The sequence below is a fragment of the Thunnus maccoyii genome, chromosome 2, assembly GCF_910596095.1.
Source record: "Thunnus maccoyii chromosome 2, fThuMac1.1, whole genome shotgun sequence".
Classification (NCBI taxonomy): domain Eukaryota; kingdom Metazoa; phylum Chordata; class Actinopteri; order Scombriformes; family Scombridae; genus Thunnus; species Thunnus maccoyii.
The window spans coordinates 4,992,349-5,007,834 of record NC_056534.1 but is presented as its reverse complement, the minus strand read 5'-3'; the positions used below and the strand labels follow the sequence as shown (position 1 = coordinate 5,007,834).

Below are 15,486 nucleotides of genomic sequence, written 5' to 3'. Positions count from 1 at the left end.
TGTGATAAGAACGACTGCACTCTGAGAATCACAGACCTGAGAGAGAGCGACTCAGCTGAGTACAAGTTCAGGTTCATAACAAACCAACCAGGAGGGAGATTTACTGGTTCACCTGGAGTCACTTTGACTGTCACAGGTAACATTTTCATTTTAAATGGAGCAAAACATTAGTTCAGGCAGAGCACAGAGCTTTACCAGCTGCTTGGCTACCAGCTGACTAATAATGGTCATCATTTTTACATGCTAATGCTGACACCATCTGCTGCCCCAATCTCCTCATTATATGCTATGCTTTTGCTATTCTTTATTTCTCTCAAATCTAATGTTCATCTATGTGATTATTAAAGTTATTCAGTAGAATCTTCATTACTGCTTGGATTCTCTGAGAGCTCCCTCAAAGAGCAGGTTCTTTTCCATCAAATCTAACTTTATAACCATTTGCTATAAATGATAGATTTCTTGACATTGTGATCAGTTAGTTTCAGATCATTTAGGAAATGTTACTGTGCACCTGAATATTTGCTTGTATGTGCTGTATGTTGACAGTTAATTCTGAAATCACATTTCTGTTTATTGTTAACACATACAGACTTCCAAGTGAATGTTAGAAAATCTTCCTCCAACCAGCATCCCACCTGGACAGAGCTGACATGTCACAGCAATTGTCAGCTGCCTGTTGATCCTTCCTACATCTGGTACAAGAATGGCCAGCAAATGGAGGGAAAAACAAAAAAAATTAATCCGCACCCAGTTAATCCTGAGGACCAGTATTCTTGTGCTCTATCAGGATATGAGTTTTTCCCCTCTCCTTCAGTGTGTGAGTTTTCTCTGCAATGTTCCACTAACACATCAAGTGAAAACTTTGACCCACATAGTCTACAACAAGTTTTACCTCTTACATGTTTTCATTTATACTTTGTATTTTTATCAACATAACTATTTTACTCAGACCAAAATGTGATGTCAATTGTTTTGGGTTTTTTATCTTTTTTTTTTTTTTTTTTAATAACTTACTGGCTTGTGCAAAGGTGTGTAAGTGTAGTCAAGCGCAGGGACACCATACCAAGCAACGCAATGTCTTCAGAATGTTTGTAGAGACAGCAAGATTTATAGAAGAAAACTCATAAGATGTGTGACAGTGAGGCAGATAGAGTTATCTGAAACTACAGGGCCAATAACACTTAGTGTTATGACAACCCAGCAAGTAGAATCTAAACACACACACACACACACACACACACACACACACACACACACACACACACACACACATACACACACAATCTGAGAGAGGAAAAACAAATACAGAAAAAGACATCTGATTAGTGATTAATAATTAGCAATCTGCCCCCACCAGCAGGAGTCTAAATCTGCTTGCATGAAAGACAGTGAGTAACTGAGACAGTACACTGGTCAGTGGTAATAATCAAACATTAAAGAGAAAATTGAAAATGTATTCTCTTATACGTTCTTTCATTTGTTCCTGCCTCCATTATTGTCTTTAGAGTATAAATTATCAGCAAATTAAACAGACTTCGTTTTATGATAATATTCACATCTTAAAGGTAATATGTGTTCATATCATATCATCTTACAGATCCTCCAAAGCTTCCCTCTGTGTCAGTGAGTCCCTCTGGTGAGATAGTGGAGGGCAGTTCAGTGACTCTGACCTGTAGCAGTGATGCTAATCCGACTGCTAAATACACCTGGTACAAGAAGAATGTAAATCCAGACCTTCAACCTCTCAGTAAAGAACCACAGCTTGTCTTCATCTCCATCCAGTCCTCTGACTCTGGAGAGTATTACTGTACAGCTGAGAACCAGCTGGGGAAGAGGACATCTGAATACATCTTTATTGATGTGAAATGTGAGTCAAACAGTTCATTTAAAAACATACAGCTGTTGGTCTTGTCAACCTTGTTAAAAAAAACTGTGAAAGATTTGTCTGATCATGTCTGTTTTCTTCAGCTCTGCCTGCTTCACTTTCAGTCTGCTGCTGTAGTTCACTGAGCAGCTCCAATACAACATGTTGTACTAATACAGTCCTTCCTCATTTTATATTGATACATCCCCTCCAGATGCTCCAAAGCTTCCCTCTGTGTCAGTGAGTCCATCTGGTGAGATAGTGGAGGGCAGTTCAGTGACTCTGATCTGTAGCAGTGATGCTAACCCAGCAGCTAATTATACCTGGTACAAGGAGAACCAGACACTGTCTCAAGAACCAGGGGGAGGTTATCATTTCACCTCCATCAGCTCTGAGGATAGAGGGATCTACTACTGCAAGTCTGAGAATCAATATGGACAGTTTAACTCTTCATCTCTATTCATTGATGTCCAGTGTAAGTACAAAACAAATAAAATCTCTGACACACAAAGTGGGGTTTAACAGTATGTTATGATTTATCTGCCATCTTAGTTTAGGCTGATAGAAACAACATCATGATCTAAAGTAGAAAGGCTGAAAGGTAGATTCTAACATGGCTGCTTTTTCTTTGGTCCCCTTTTTCTTTTGTATGCATATAAATGAACCCAAAGAAAAACACTGATTTGTTTGGTCTCTATACATATTGCCCTCCAGATGCTCCAAAGCTTCCCTCTGTGTCAGTGAGTCCCTCTGGTGAGATAGTGGAGGGCAGTTCAGTGAATCTGACCTGTAGCAGTGATGCTAACCCAGCAGCTAATTATACCTGGTACAAGGAGAATGAAGACTCACCAAAAGCATCAGGACAGATCTTCACCATCACTGATGTCAGACCTGAACACAGTGGGAATTATTACTGTGAAGCCCAGAACAGAAGAGGACGTCATAACTCCACCTTATATCTGACTGTTGTGGCAGGTAAGTTATGCTCATTGATGTTCACACACACATAAACACACACACACACACACACACACAGACACACACACACAAACACACACGCACATACACGTACTTGTATACTACACTTATTGATAAGCCATATCTCCTTTCTGTGGGTCTCAATTTTTAGGGAAATCAGTAATTATAATTAATATCATTGTGGTGATTCTGGTGGTCCTGATGCTGATTCCTCTGTTTCTGTTGAGTCTGTGGATGTGGTAAAACAATAAAGAAAACATCCTTCTTTACTTTTCTTATAAAAACATTTTCAAAGTCATGAATTTCATTTTGTTAAAGTTCTTTTTCTTGTTGGATTCAATCCAGGAAGAAGAAAACTCTGAGCTCCACCACTGATCTGAATGAACTTGTAGAGACTATAGAGGTGAGAGAGAGACCTTATTGACAGAACTTACCCTAAAATACAGTTATGATGATTTTGGCTTATAAATGCACTAGAACACATTTTATTATCAACATGAAATCATAAAGTGAATTTAAATGTAAAGAACAACTTGCTGAGTAGAAACCAGTAATGTTTTAGGTCTTAAAGGTCAACACAGAATTTAGTTTGAAGCATTAATATTAAAAATATTTTAATAATTCTAACAGTATGCAAATTGCATGAATGAGGTTCATTGAGTCGTATATTGTCATCTCTCCCCATCAGCTGGACTCTTCTCCTGTGTATGAGAACATCTCAGACTTGCAGGTCGTCGCTGCAGCAGACAGAAGTCACAGAGGAGCAGGAAGACGTGGAGTAAAGTCCAGTCAGGTTGGAGCATCATGAAAGGAAAAAAACAGGCCAACAAGGAGAGAGAGAGACTTTATTGACAAAACTTACCCTATAATACAATTATAATTATTTGTCTTATAAATGCACTAGAACACATTTTATTATCAACATGAAATCATAAAGGGAATTTAAATGTAAAGAACAACTTGCTGAGTAGAAGTCAGTAATGTTTTAGGTCTTAAAGGTCGACACAGAATTTAGTCTGAAACATTATTTTTAAAAATATTTTAATAATTCTAACAGTATGCCAATTGCATGAATGAGTCTCATTGAGTCGTATATTGTCATCTCTCCCCATCAGTTGGACTCTTCTCCTGTGTATGAGAACGTCTCAGACTTGCAGTTCGTCGCTGCAACAGACAGAAGACACAGAGGAGCAGGAAGACTTGGAGTAAAGTCCAGTCAGGTTGGAGCATCATGAAAGGAAAAAAACAGGCCAACAGAGAGACTTTATTGACAAAACTTACCCTATAATACAATTATAATTATTTGGCTTATAAATGCACTAGAACACATTTTATTATCAACATGAAATCATAAAGTGAATTTAAATGTAAAGAACAACTTGCTGAGTAGAAGTCAGTAATGTTTTAGGCCTTAAAGTTCAACACAGAATTTAGTCTGAAGCATTTTTATTATCATCATTATTATTATTATTATTATTATTAGTATTACAAATATTTAAAAAATGTCTAACTTTATGTAAATTGTATGAATGAGGCTCATTAAGTCTTTTATTGTCATCTCTCCCCATCAGCTGGACTCTTCTGTGTATGAGAACGTCTCAGACTTGCAGGTCGTCGCTGCAGCACAGACAGAAGACACAGAGATCTACAAAAACCTGGAGTAAAGTCCAGTCAGGTTGGAGCCTCCTGAAATGAGAAAAACAGGCCGACATTAGATTCATTGTTACAGTTACAAGAAGTAACTCATCGAATTTTCGTGTGATTTTGTTGTGATGCAGTTGAACCAGAGGCTGGACTCACCTGATGGAAGCAGAAAGTAGTACAACAGTGAAATATGACATTGAAGAGAGAGGCTGTAGAGGATGATGTGGACGTTTTCATGTTCAGTTTTCAGCAGCAGCAGCAGGTAGAAGTGAGCAGCACAGACAGTCAGTAACAGCATGTAGCAGAAGGTTTGAGAAGAATGTGCTGATGGCAGCTTGAACTGAATCATGTCGATGTGTCAAACATGATTGATTGTTTAGATCAGTTGAATGTCAGGTGGTGTGTGTGACTCAATTGATTTATAATTTACTGAATGTTCTGTCTGAACTAATGCAAGCTTATTTTTTCTCTGTAGAGTTCGTTATATTACAGATATTTAGGATTAGAGATGTTATGTGAAATGTTATTTTAAATGTAAAAACGCTGTAGACTGGAGAGAGAGGCTGTAGAGGATAATGTGGATGTTTTCAGTAGCAGCAGGTGTGTGTGACTAATAACTGTGTTTATGTATATTGAGTGTTTTCTCTGAGGTAATGCAGGCTATATTATTGTACTTTACTCCTTTGTCCTTTTTTATATTACAGATATTTAGGATTAGAGCTGTTGCAAAATGTTACTTTAATTGTATACATAATAAATCACTTTTGAAGAATCCTGATTGGCTTCCTGGTTTGCACCTGTCCTGGCTCACAAAGCTCATTAAGTCTGTTCAGAACAGAGACATCAAACTGGAAACATCACATTCACACCATGTGCAGTAAACTGTATATTTTTACACATCAGATTCAAACATGAATGTCACATTATCCAGGTATCGCTGTGGCTGAATAAACAGCCAGTTTCCACAAAAACTGTAATTAGAAACTTAATTTCAGTTCCTTTTCACTGCTGCAGAGGGCGACAGTGTGCAGAAATTTTCAGCTTTAGTGAGAAATGTCGTCTTGCTTGCATTTTACACAGAAGGAGGACTGTGGATTTTGTCTGCCGTCACTGACATTGAAAGTGCATTATGAAGGGATCTTTATGGTTAATATGAACAGGATGAATGATTACAGCAAGAAAATGATGATTTGGGATGTTGTTAAAATGAAGATGCACAGTTTGTATTGAAGAAGATCTTATTTGTCATGTGAGCTGTTTATATCTGAAACTGAACTTCTAACTGTAATGTTTAATGAATTTAATGTCAAGAGTAAACAGATTAAGATGCGGCTCAATCATAAAAAGTGAAAAGTACTAAAAGTACATTTAAATGTGTCTAAACAATCAGTGATTGATGGTAAAATGTTGTTTCAGGGTTGTGATTCAGTATCTCTGATGTTTCACTGTCCTCTAGTGGTGAAGCTTCAGTGTTGCAGATTCAGGCTTCATCACTGATGATGTGCTCTGTGTTACAGTCAGAATGATTGTGAATGAGTGAGTTTCCAACTGCAGATGTAAAACATTTTGTCATCTGATTTACACACAGATTTCTGTATCATGTTTTGTTGTACTTTGCATTTATGCTTTTTTTCATAATACTCACGATAAACATTGTGCTCAGCATGTGACTTCTTACATCCCATACTGATGCAGTACATCTCTTTGAACTCATAGTGGTGTATTCAGTGTCTTAACATGCACTAGAAGTGTGAAGAGATGCATCAAACCAAATGTCACACATCCATCACGTGTCATGTTGTTTCTTTCGACACTGAACTGTGCCCATACTTAAAAAATAAAAGTAAGATAATAAAAATGTCTCATTATTTCCCTTCTGTCTTTATTTTACTAACAGATCAAAACACTGGTCTATTATTTTCTCTAACATAGATTATATTAAGTAAAACTTAGTTTTAACTTATGGGTTTACTGTCATTTTGCTCCTCATGCATATTCATGAAATAACAAACAGGAAGGAAATCGAGTCATTTAACATCCTGATATCTGACTTCTGCTCACAGATCACAGAGGACGAGCATCTTAACAGACAATGTCCTTCTCTGTTGTAAGAAGAATAGTTTACTGATATGATTATTACATGTTGTGAACATTATTTGATGTATTTTATTGTCTCTGAAGCCTCACAGAGAGATGAGAGGAGCAGCTATGAGTTTAACAGCAGCAGCGAGTGGATTTGTTGTCTTCCTTCTCTCTGCGTCAGGTACTGTATATCTACATTTACATTGTAGGACATTTAGCACACTTATTCAGAGCAGCATGAAGTAATTTTATTCGTGTGAAAACTTATTGTCATCTATTTTATTTTATCCGCTTTCAAAAGTTTCCAACACGTCATTTTCTGCATTTCTTTGTGGTTTTCACACTTAACTCAGCAGCAACGTGACCAAAGAACTAACAAAGAGGAAACTAACCAAGACAAGCACAGACTCTCTAATGTTTCATTTTCTTCTTCTAATCCTGTTCAGTAAAACTGCATTAATGTTCACAGGTTCAGTACATTCTTGTACTGTAAACAGCATCTAAAACTGTTTCTTTATATTGTAAATTCAAAGAAAACAGTTTGTCTTTGGACTTTTATACTCCTGTGTTCACTCAGAGCTCATTCAGAAATAAAAGTCAAAGTAAAAATTATTTTTAACAAGAATTATGAAGAAAATTATAAAGAAAATGAACATAAGAGACACATTTCAGGTGTTCAGCTTTAGCTTTTTTAAAACTACAACAAACAAGGGGGACAACGGTAAAAACTTGCAGAATGAATGGACTAAAGCTGAAACACTCAGCAGTAACAAGTGATAAAATATGATAAACAACTGATAAAATACTGTATTCCAGTTCAGTTCTAGTTAGATTGATGCACTATGAGGAGCTTTGAATGACAATGACTGCAGATAAAATCATATTGATGCCATTATCCACTTTGTCTTATTCACTGATTCTTAACTTGTTATGAATGTGATTGTGGTTTCTGATGTGCTCTGTGTTACAGTGGTACAGGGTAAGAATGACTGGGGAGTGACTTACACCTTTACTCAGATCTGTGCCTTAAAAGGATCAACAGTGGACATAAACTGCACCTACAGATACCCATCCAGAGTAAAAGACAGTGATACTACGGTTGAGAAAACACTCTGGTTTACAAAAGACAGTAATTATGTGTATGTGGATCTGAGAACAGACTCAGAGTATGCAGGTCGTGTTCAGTATCACTGTGATAAGAACGACTGCACTTTGAGAATCACAGACCTGAGAGAGAGCGACTCAGCTCAGTACAAGTTCAGGTTCATAACAAACCAACCAGGAGGGAAATATACTTCACCTGGAGTCACTTTGACTGTCACAGGTAACATTTTCATTGGAAGATTTAATAATTTAATTCCAAAAGGTGAACACAAGTGTATGTGTTTGTGTGCTTGTATGTGTTAATGTTGACAGTTAAAATTTAAAAAATTTTCTTTATTCGTATATACAGATCTCCAGGTGCAGGTGAGCAGATTAACTATCAGTCCTTCCTGGGCAGAGCTTAAGTGTCACAGCAGCTGTCATCTACCTGATGGTTCTTCTTACATCTGGAAGAAGAATGGACAGGACATATCGGGACAAACATCTAAGTCTTGTTCAGGCAATTTTGATTCTACAGACAGCTATTCCTGTGCTGTGAAAGGACATGAGAAGTTCCCCTCTCCTTCACTGTGTGAGTTTACTTCGCAGTCTTTTACACCATCTAGTGGAGTCTTTTAGCTAAAGTATCATAACTGAATGTGTCTTAAATATGGGTGATATCACTTCCCTCTCTGTACTGGTCCCATTAAGCTCTTGAGATACTGCTGTAGGTATCCCAACAACAATACAACCTTTAAAGCACCACTGACATGCATATTGTATAATGTCTGACAGCTATAGGCTACATAGATAAGAACACATACAGGAACAGTCATGCACACATAACGCTTAATGTTGGAGACATCAAGCCTCAAGCTTTTTCAGCATTAGCGTGTTCTGTTGCACCTGTCACCACATCAAACAGTGTTGTCACAGTGTACTGACACACCCTGGAGTGCACTTCAGCATCAGAGGTTAAACCACTGAAGGGCAGTAAAACAAGGCTTCAGCTGGTGTTAAGTTGCTCTTTTAAAGAAAAAATGTACTGTGAAATGTATGTAGTTTAGTTCTACAGTTTATTTAAGTGCATTCTTAACTGAAAGGAGTAATGCTAAATACTACATTTCCCAGAAAGCTATGAGATCACTTGAAACCCTACAGTATACATGGCTCCACATCTAATGATTATACATTTCCTTTATCAAACTGTATCTAGATTAATCATCAGTTTTTTTGAATGTATTGATACACACCTGAACTTAAATTAAAAACATCAACATTGCATTATTAATTGCATTTTGTGGTACTCAAGTGTAAAACACTCTTTATGTTTGTTCTTGTGTTTGTGCCATAAGCTTCATAAATAAGTCTAATGTCCTTCTCTGAGGTGGAAAGAAGGAGGCCCATGCAGTATCTCAGCAGGATTACATACTGAAGGACCTTCATGACAGATTAAAGTCTGTTCTCTGATGTTGTTATGAGTCTGATTGTGGATTCTGTTGTGTTCTGTGTTACAGTGGGTCCCTGGGGAGTGACGTACTCTTCTACTCAGATCTGTGCCTTCAAAGGATCATCAGTGAAGATAAACTGCGCCTACAGATACCCATCCAGAATAGATAACCTTGATACTACGGTTGACAAAACTTTATGGTTCACTAAAATTAATAATGATCAATATGTGGATCTGAAAGAAGCCTCAGAGTACTCAGGTCGTGTTCAGTATCACTGTGATAAGAACGACTGCACTCTGAGAATCACAGACCTGAGAGAGAGCGACTCAGCTGAGTACAAGTTCAGGTTCACAACAAACCAAGGATGGAACCATACTGGTTCACCTGGAGTCACTTTGACTGTCACAGGTATCATTTTCATTTGAAATAGAGCAAAACATTAGTTCAGGCAGAGCACAGAGCTTTACCAGCTGCTTGGCTACCAGCTGACTAATAATGGTCATCATATTCATAGAAGTGGACAGTGCTTCCATTATAACCCGACACTTCTTACTATTACTTTGTTTACATGCTATGGCTGACACCATCTGCTGCCCCAGTCTCCTCATTATATGCTATGCTTTTGGTATTCTTTATTTCTCTCAAATCTAATGTTCATCTATGTGATTATTAAGGTTATTCAGTAGAGTCTTCATTACTGCTTGGATTCACTGAGAGCTCCCTCAAAGAGCAGGTTCCTTTAACCAAATCTAACTTTATAACCATTTGTTATAAATGGTTGATTTCTTGACGTTGTGATCAGTTAGTTTCAGATGTTTCAGAACATTTAGAAAATGTTACTTTGAACATGTGAATATCTTTTTGTATGTGCTGTATGTTTATTAATTAATTCTGAAATTATATTTGTGTCTTTTGTTCACAGATCCAGACTTCCAAGTGAATGTTAGAAAATCTTCCCCCAACCAGCATCCCAACTGGACAGAGCTGACATGTCACAGTAATTGTCAGCTGCCTGTTGATCCTTCCTACATCTGGTACAGGAATGGCCAGCCAATGGAGGGAAAAAAAAAATATTTTCATCCAGACCCAATTAATCCTGAGGACAACTATTCTTGTGCTCTATCAGGATATGAATCTTTCCCCTCTCCTTCAGTGTGTGAGTTTTCTCCACAATGTTCCACTAATGAATCAAGTGACAATTTTGACCCACATAGTCTAAAACAAGTCAGACCCAGTTTTACCTCTTACACCTTTTCATTTATACTTTATACTTTTATCAACTTAACTATTTTACTCAGACCAAAATGTGATGTCAACTGTTTGTTTGTTTTTTTTGTTTGTTTATTTTAATAACCTGCTGGCTTATGCGAAGGTGTGTAAGTGTATTCAAGTGCAGGGACACCATACCGAGCAACGTAATGTCTTCAGAATGTTTGTAGAGACAGCAAGATTTATAGAAGAAAACAAAAAGGATGTGTGACAGTGAGGCAGATAGAGTTATCTGAAACTACAGGGCCAATGACACTTAGTGTTATGAAACCCAGCACGCAGAGTCTGAACACACACACACACACACACACAATCCGAGAGAGGAAAAACAAATACAGAAAAGGACAATTGATTAGTGATTAGTAATTAGCAATCTGCCCCCACCAGCAGGAATCTAAATCTGCTTGCATGAAAGACAGTGAGTAACTGAGACAGTACACTGGTCAGTGGTAATAATCAAACATTAAAGAGAAAATTGAAAATGTATTCTCTTATACGTTCTTTCATTTGTTCCTGCCTCCATTATTGTCTTTAGAGTATAAATTATCAGCAAATGAAACAGACTTTGTTTTATGATCATATTCACATCTTAAAGTTAATATGTGTTTATATCATATCATCTTACAGATCCTCCAAAGCTTCCCTCTGTGTCAGTGAGTCCCTCTGGTGAGATAGTGGAGGGCAGTTCAGTGAATCTGACCTGTAGCAGTGATGCTAACCCAGCTGCTAAATACACCTGGTACAAGAAGAATGTAAATCCAGACCTTCAACCTCTCAGTAAAGAACCACAGTTTGTCTTCAGCTCCATCCAGTCCTCTGACTCTGGAGAGTATTACTGTACAGCTGAGAACCAGCTGGGGAAGAGGACATCTGAGTACATCTTTATTGATGTGAAATGTGAGTGAAACAGCTTATTTAAAAAGTAAAAAACTGCTTATATTGATAAATATCTTTGCACTTTGTTAACGGAAAAGCATTTTGCAGATCATGTGTATTTTCCTCACTTTCCATCTGCTGTAAAAGTAAAATTTAACATTTCTGTTTCCTTCAGTTCAAACTTTCAGACATTTCATTTATTTAGAAGGACAACACACATTAATCAACATCTCTGTGTTAGTCAGCTGGCTGATTTTCAACTCCAGTCCTATGGCGAGATGCTCTGAAACTAATGAGATGATGATTAAAAATTATAGACAGACAATAACAGCAAAATAAGCACTCACAAGACAGTTCACAAGCCATGCAGAGCAACAGGAGACAGCAAAACATTAATACAATATCCACGATTCATCCATTCACCAGACCACCTTCAAGTTTCCAGATGCTGCCACATGCATGATGCTGTTTTTAAATCATGTGCCACTGTAATAATTACACACACACACACCTGTATAATACATTTATTGATAAGCCATATCTACTTTCTGTCGGTCTCAATTTTTAGGGAAATCAGTAATTATAATTAGTATCATCGTGGTGATTCTGGTGGTCCTGATGCTGATTCCTCTGCTTGTCTTGAGTCTGTGGATGTGGTAAAACAATAAAGAAAACATCCTTCTTTAATTTTCTTATAAAAACATTTTCAAAGTCATGAATTTCATTTTGTTAAAGTTCTTGTTCTTGTTGGATTCAATCCAGGAAAAAGAAAACTCGGAGCTCCACCACTGATCTGAATGAACTTGTAGAGACTAGAGAGGTGAGAGAGAGACCTTATTGACAGAACTTACCCTAAAATACAGTTATGATGATTTTGGCTTATACATGCACTAGAACACATTTTATTGTTAACATAAAATCATAAAGGGAATTTAAATGTAAAGAAAAACTTGCTGAGTAGAAACCAGTAATGTTTTAGGACTTAAAGGTCAACACAGAATTGAATCTGAAGCATTATTATTAAAAATATTTAAAAGATTCTAACAGTATGCAAACTGCATGAATGAGGTTCATTGAGTCTTATATTGTCATCTCTCCCCATCAGTTGGACTCTTCTCCTGTGTATGAGAACGTCTCAGACTTGCAGGTCGTTGCTGCAGCAGACAGAAGTCACAGAGGAGCAGGAAGATGTGGAGTAAAGTCCAGTCAGGTTGGAGCATCATGAAAGGAAAAAAACAGGCCAACAGGGGGAGAGAGAGACTTTATTGACAAAACTTACCCTAAAATACCGTTATAATGATTTGGCTTATAGATGCACTAGAACACATTTTATTATTAACATGAAGCTGTAAAATGAATTTAAATGTAAAGAACAACTGAGTAGAAACCAGTAATGTTTTAGGCCTTAAAGGTCGACACAGAATTTAGTCTGAAGCAATAATATTAATTATATCATCATTTTTGGAAAATGTATTAATAATTCAACAATTATTAATTACTGATTATTGTGCATAAATATTGCAAAAAAGGCTGATATCAGGGGAGCATCACAAAGGGCATCAATCTGTTGGGACTAAGGAATGAGGCCGAATAGTCTGAAGCATTATTATTAAAAATATTTTAATAATTCTAACAGTATGCAAATTGCATGATTGAGGTTCATTGAGTCTTATATTGTCATCTCTCCCCATCAGTTGGACTCTTCTCCTGTGTATGAGAACGTCTCAGACTTGCAGGTCGTCGCTGCAGCAGACAGAAGACACAGAGGAGCAGGAGGACGTGGAGTAAAGTCCAGTCAGGTTTATTGACAAAACTTACCGTATAATACAATTATGATGATTTGGCTTATAAATGCACTAGAACACATTTTATTATCAATATGAAATCATAAAGTGAATTTAAATGTAAAGAACAACTTGCTGAGTAGAAGTCAGTAATGTTTTAGGCCTTAAAGTTCAACACAGAACTTAGTCTGAAGCATTTTTATCATCATTATATTACAGATATTTAGGATTAGAGCTGTTATGTGAAATGTTATTTTAAATGTAAAAATGCTGTAGACTGGAGAGAGAAACTGTAGAGGATAATGTGGACGTTTTCAGTAGCAACAGGTGTGTGTGACTCATAAATGTGTTTATGTATACTGAGTGTTCTGTCTGAGGTAATGCAGGCTATATTATTGTACTTTACTCCTTTTTCCTTTTCTATATTACAGATATTTAGGATTAGAGCTGTTGCAAAATGTTACTTTAATTGTATACATAATAAATCACTTTTGAAGAATCCTGATTGGCTTCCTGGTTTGCACCTGTCCTGGCTCACAAAGCTCATTAAGTCTGTTCAGAACAGAGACATCAAACTGGAAGCATCACATTCACACCATGTGCAGTATACTGTATATTTTTACACATCAATTCAAACATAATCTCGGTTCTATTACATTTTGCTGAATGTCACATTATCCAGGTATCGCTGTGGCTGAATAAAAAGCCAGTTTCCACAAAAAGTGTAATTGGAAACTTAATTTCAGTTCCCTTTCACTGCTGCAGAGGGCGGCAGTGTGCAGAAAGGTTCAGCTTTAATGAGAAATGTCATCTTGCATGCATCTTGCAGGAGGACTGTATTTTGTGAAAAGTACTAAAAGTAAATTTAAATCTGTTTTAACAATCAGTGATGGATGATAAATTGTTTTCAAAATGCAGGTATGTCATTTTTAATGTTTTCCCCAAATTTAAATAAAGGACATCTCAGTTTCACACATTCAATCCAACAGAACCAAGAAAATATATTTCTTATCTTTGCCCTCAATATTCAGCCTTTTTTCCTCTTGCCTCTTGTGCCTTAAGTTTCTAACTTGTGGCTCAGGGCTGTAACTCTCCATGTAGCCAGAGGGAGAGAGACATTCAGAGGCACTGTCACTGTCTGATAGATGGTGACCAAGTACTGAACTGTGGTCAGAGATGCTGATCTGTCCATTGTCTGGTCACACTTCTGGGCCAGAATCTCTGCGTATGGCCTTCTAAAGCTTCCACTGTGTGAATGCCTATTTCGACACAGTTGGTGGACATGGCGGTTACACCCAGTGTCCCTATGCTGCCTTTTGTCAACCCCCTTTGGACTGTTATGAGGGTGATCTTTTGAGGCAGCAGACCTGTATGACGCGTCAGTGTTTGAGCTGGCAGGCTCAATTGTTTTCCCTCCTGCTTTGGAAGTGACAGCAGTTTCCCAAGCCACCTGTGTCATCTTTCTTATCTCATGCAGTGAGGGGTTCTGCAAGAATAAGGACTTGAAGGTGGGGTTTTCTTCTAAGCCTGGTTCATTCTTGCCCTGGAAGTACGCATGCCTCAAACGTTGGTAATAATCCCTGGGATGCTCACAACGGGAATGTTTAATTTTGAGGGCTGCAACCATCAATGTGGTCTCGTCAGCAGGAAAAGAGAGTTCTTCTACTAGTGCTTGACGGAGCTCTTGGTTGTCATTTCTGACTCTGGAAGGTTGTGGATGTATAAACTTGTGTACAGCTTTAGAGCTGGTTTTCCACACAAGTTTAACTTTCTCACTTTGGGTTGCATGGGGCAGGTCAACTAGATTGTACTCTAGTTCTCTAAAGTAATCTTCAATGTAGTGATTACAGCTGTCTGGGTCAAAATGATCAATGTCCTTAGCTATAAGCTCAAGCACTTTAAGGTGGACACACTGTGAAGTCATTTCTGGTGAAGACAAGACTAAACTAGCACTATCATGGACATGTGCATCACATGCTACAATTCTCTATGGTTGAAGGGCAGGGGCTGAACAACTGTTATCACTTTCCTGATAGTGCAGAGGAGAGGCTGAACAGTTCTGGGATGTTCTAGTCCCCCCTTCGGAAGGATGAGCACGGATGAATGTGTCATGTATTGGTGGCTGAGAAAAACACTGGGCAGAATATCTTCCAGAGGATATCCTACATGTCTCTTCAGTGTCTGTTTCAGAGAGATGGGAAGTCAGGTAGCTGTTAGCGCTGTCTCTCAGTGGAGGTTGAGAAGCTGACTTCATTCCCAAGAACTTAGGGGTCGGTTGGGAATAGTTCCAATCTTCTGAGTGGAGAGGGCGTTAACCTTTCATCATGGGAGGAGTGTGAATCGGAGCAACCGGAATCACATTGGCTGAATGCTTGTAGTGGGGCAGGACGTTCTGACCTAAGCCTTAACACTTCCTCCTTGTGTGAGCAGAGGTCTAACTCTGCTGAGTGCAGGT

General features: G+C 37.8%; 1 protein-coding gene across 1 annotated transcript in view; it reads left to right on the top strand.

The window, feature by feature from the left end:
* LOC121912934 overlaps positions 1-15,486 on the top strand; it is a 183,518-nt gene that overhangs the window by 144,126 nt on the left and 23,906 nt on the right. The window contains exons 7-8 of the mRNA XM_042435513.1: positions 12,353-12,457; positions 12,942-13,046. Of these exons, the coding sequence (XP_042291447.1) occupies positions 12,353-12,457; positions 12,942-13,046 (210 nt within the window). The remainder of the gene's footprint in view (positions 1-12,352; positions 12,458-12,941; positions 13,047-15,486) is intronic.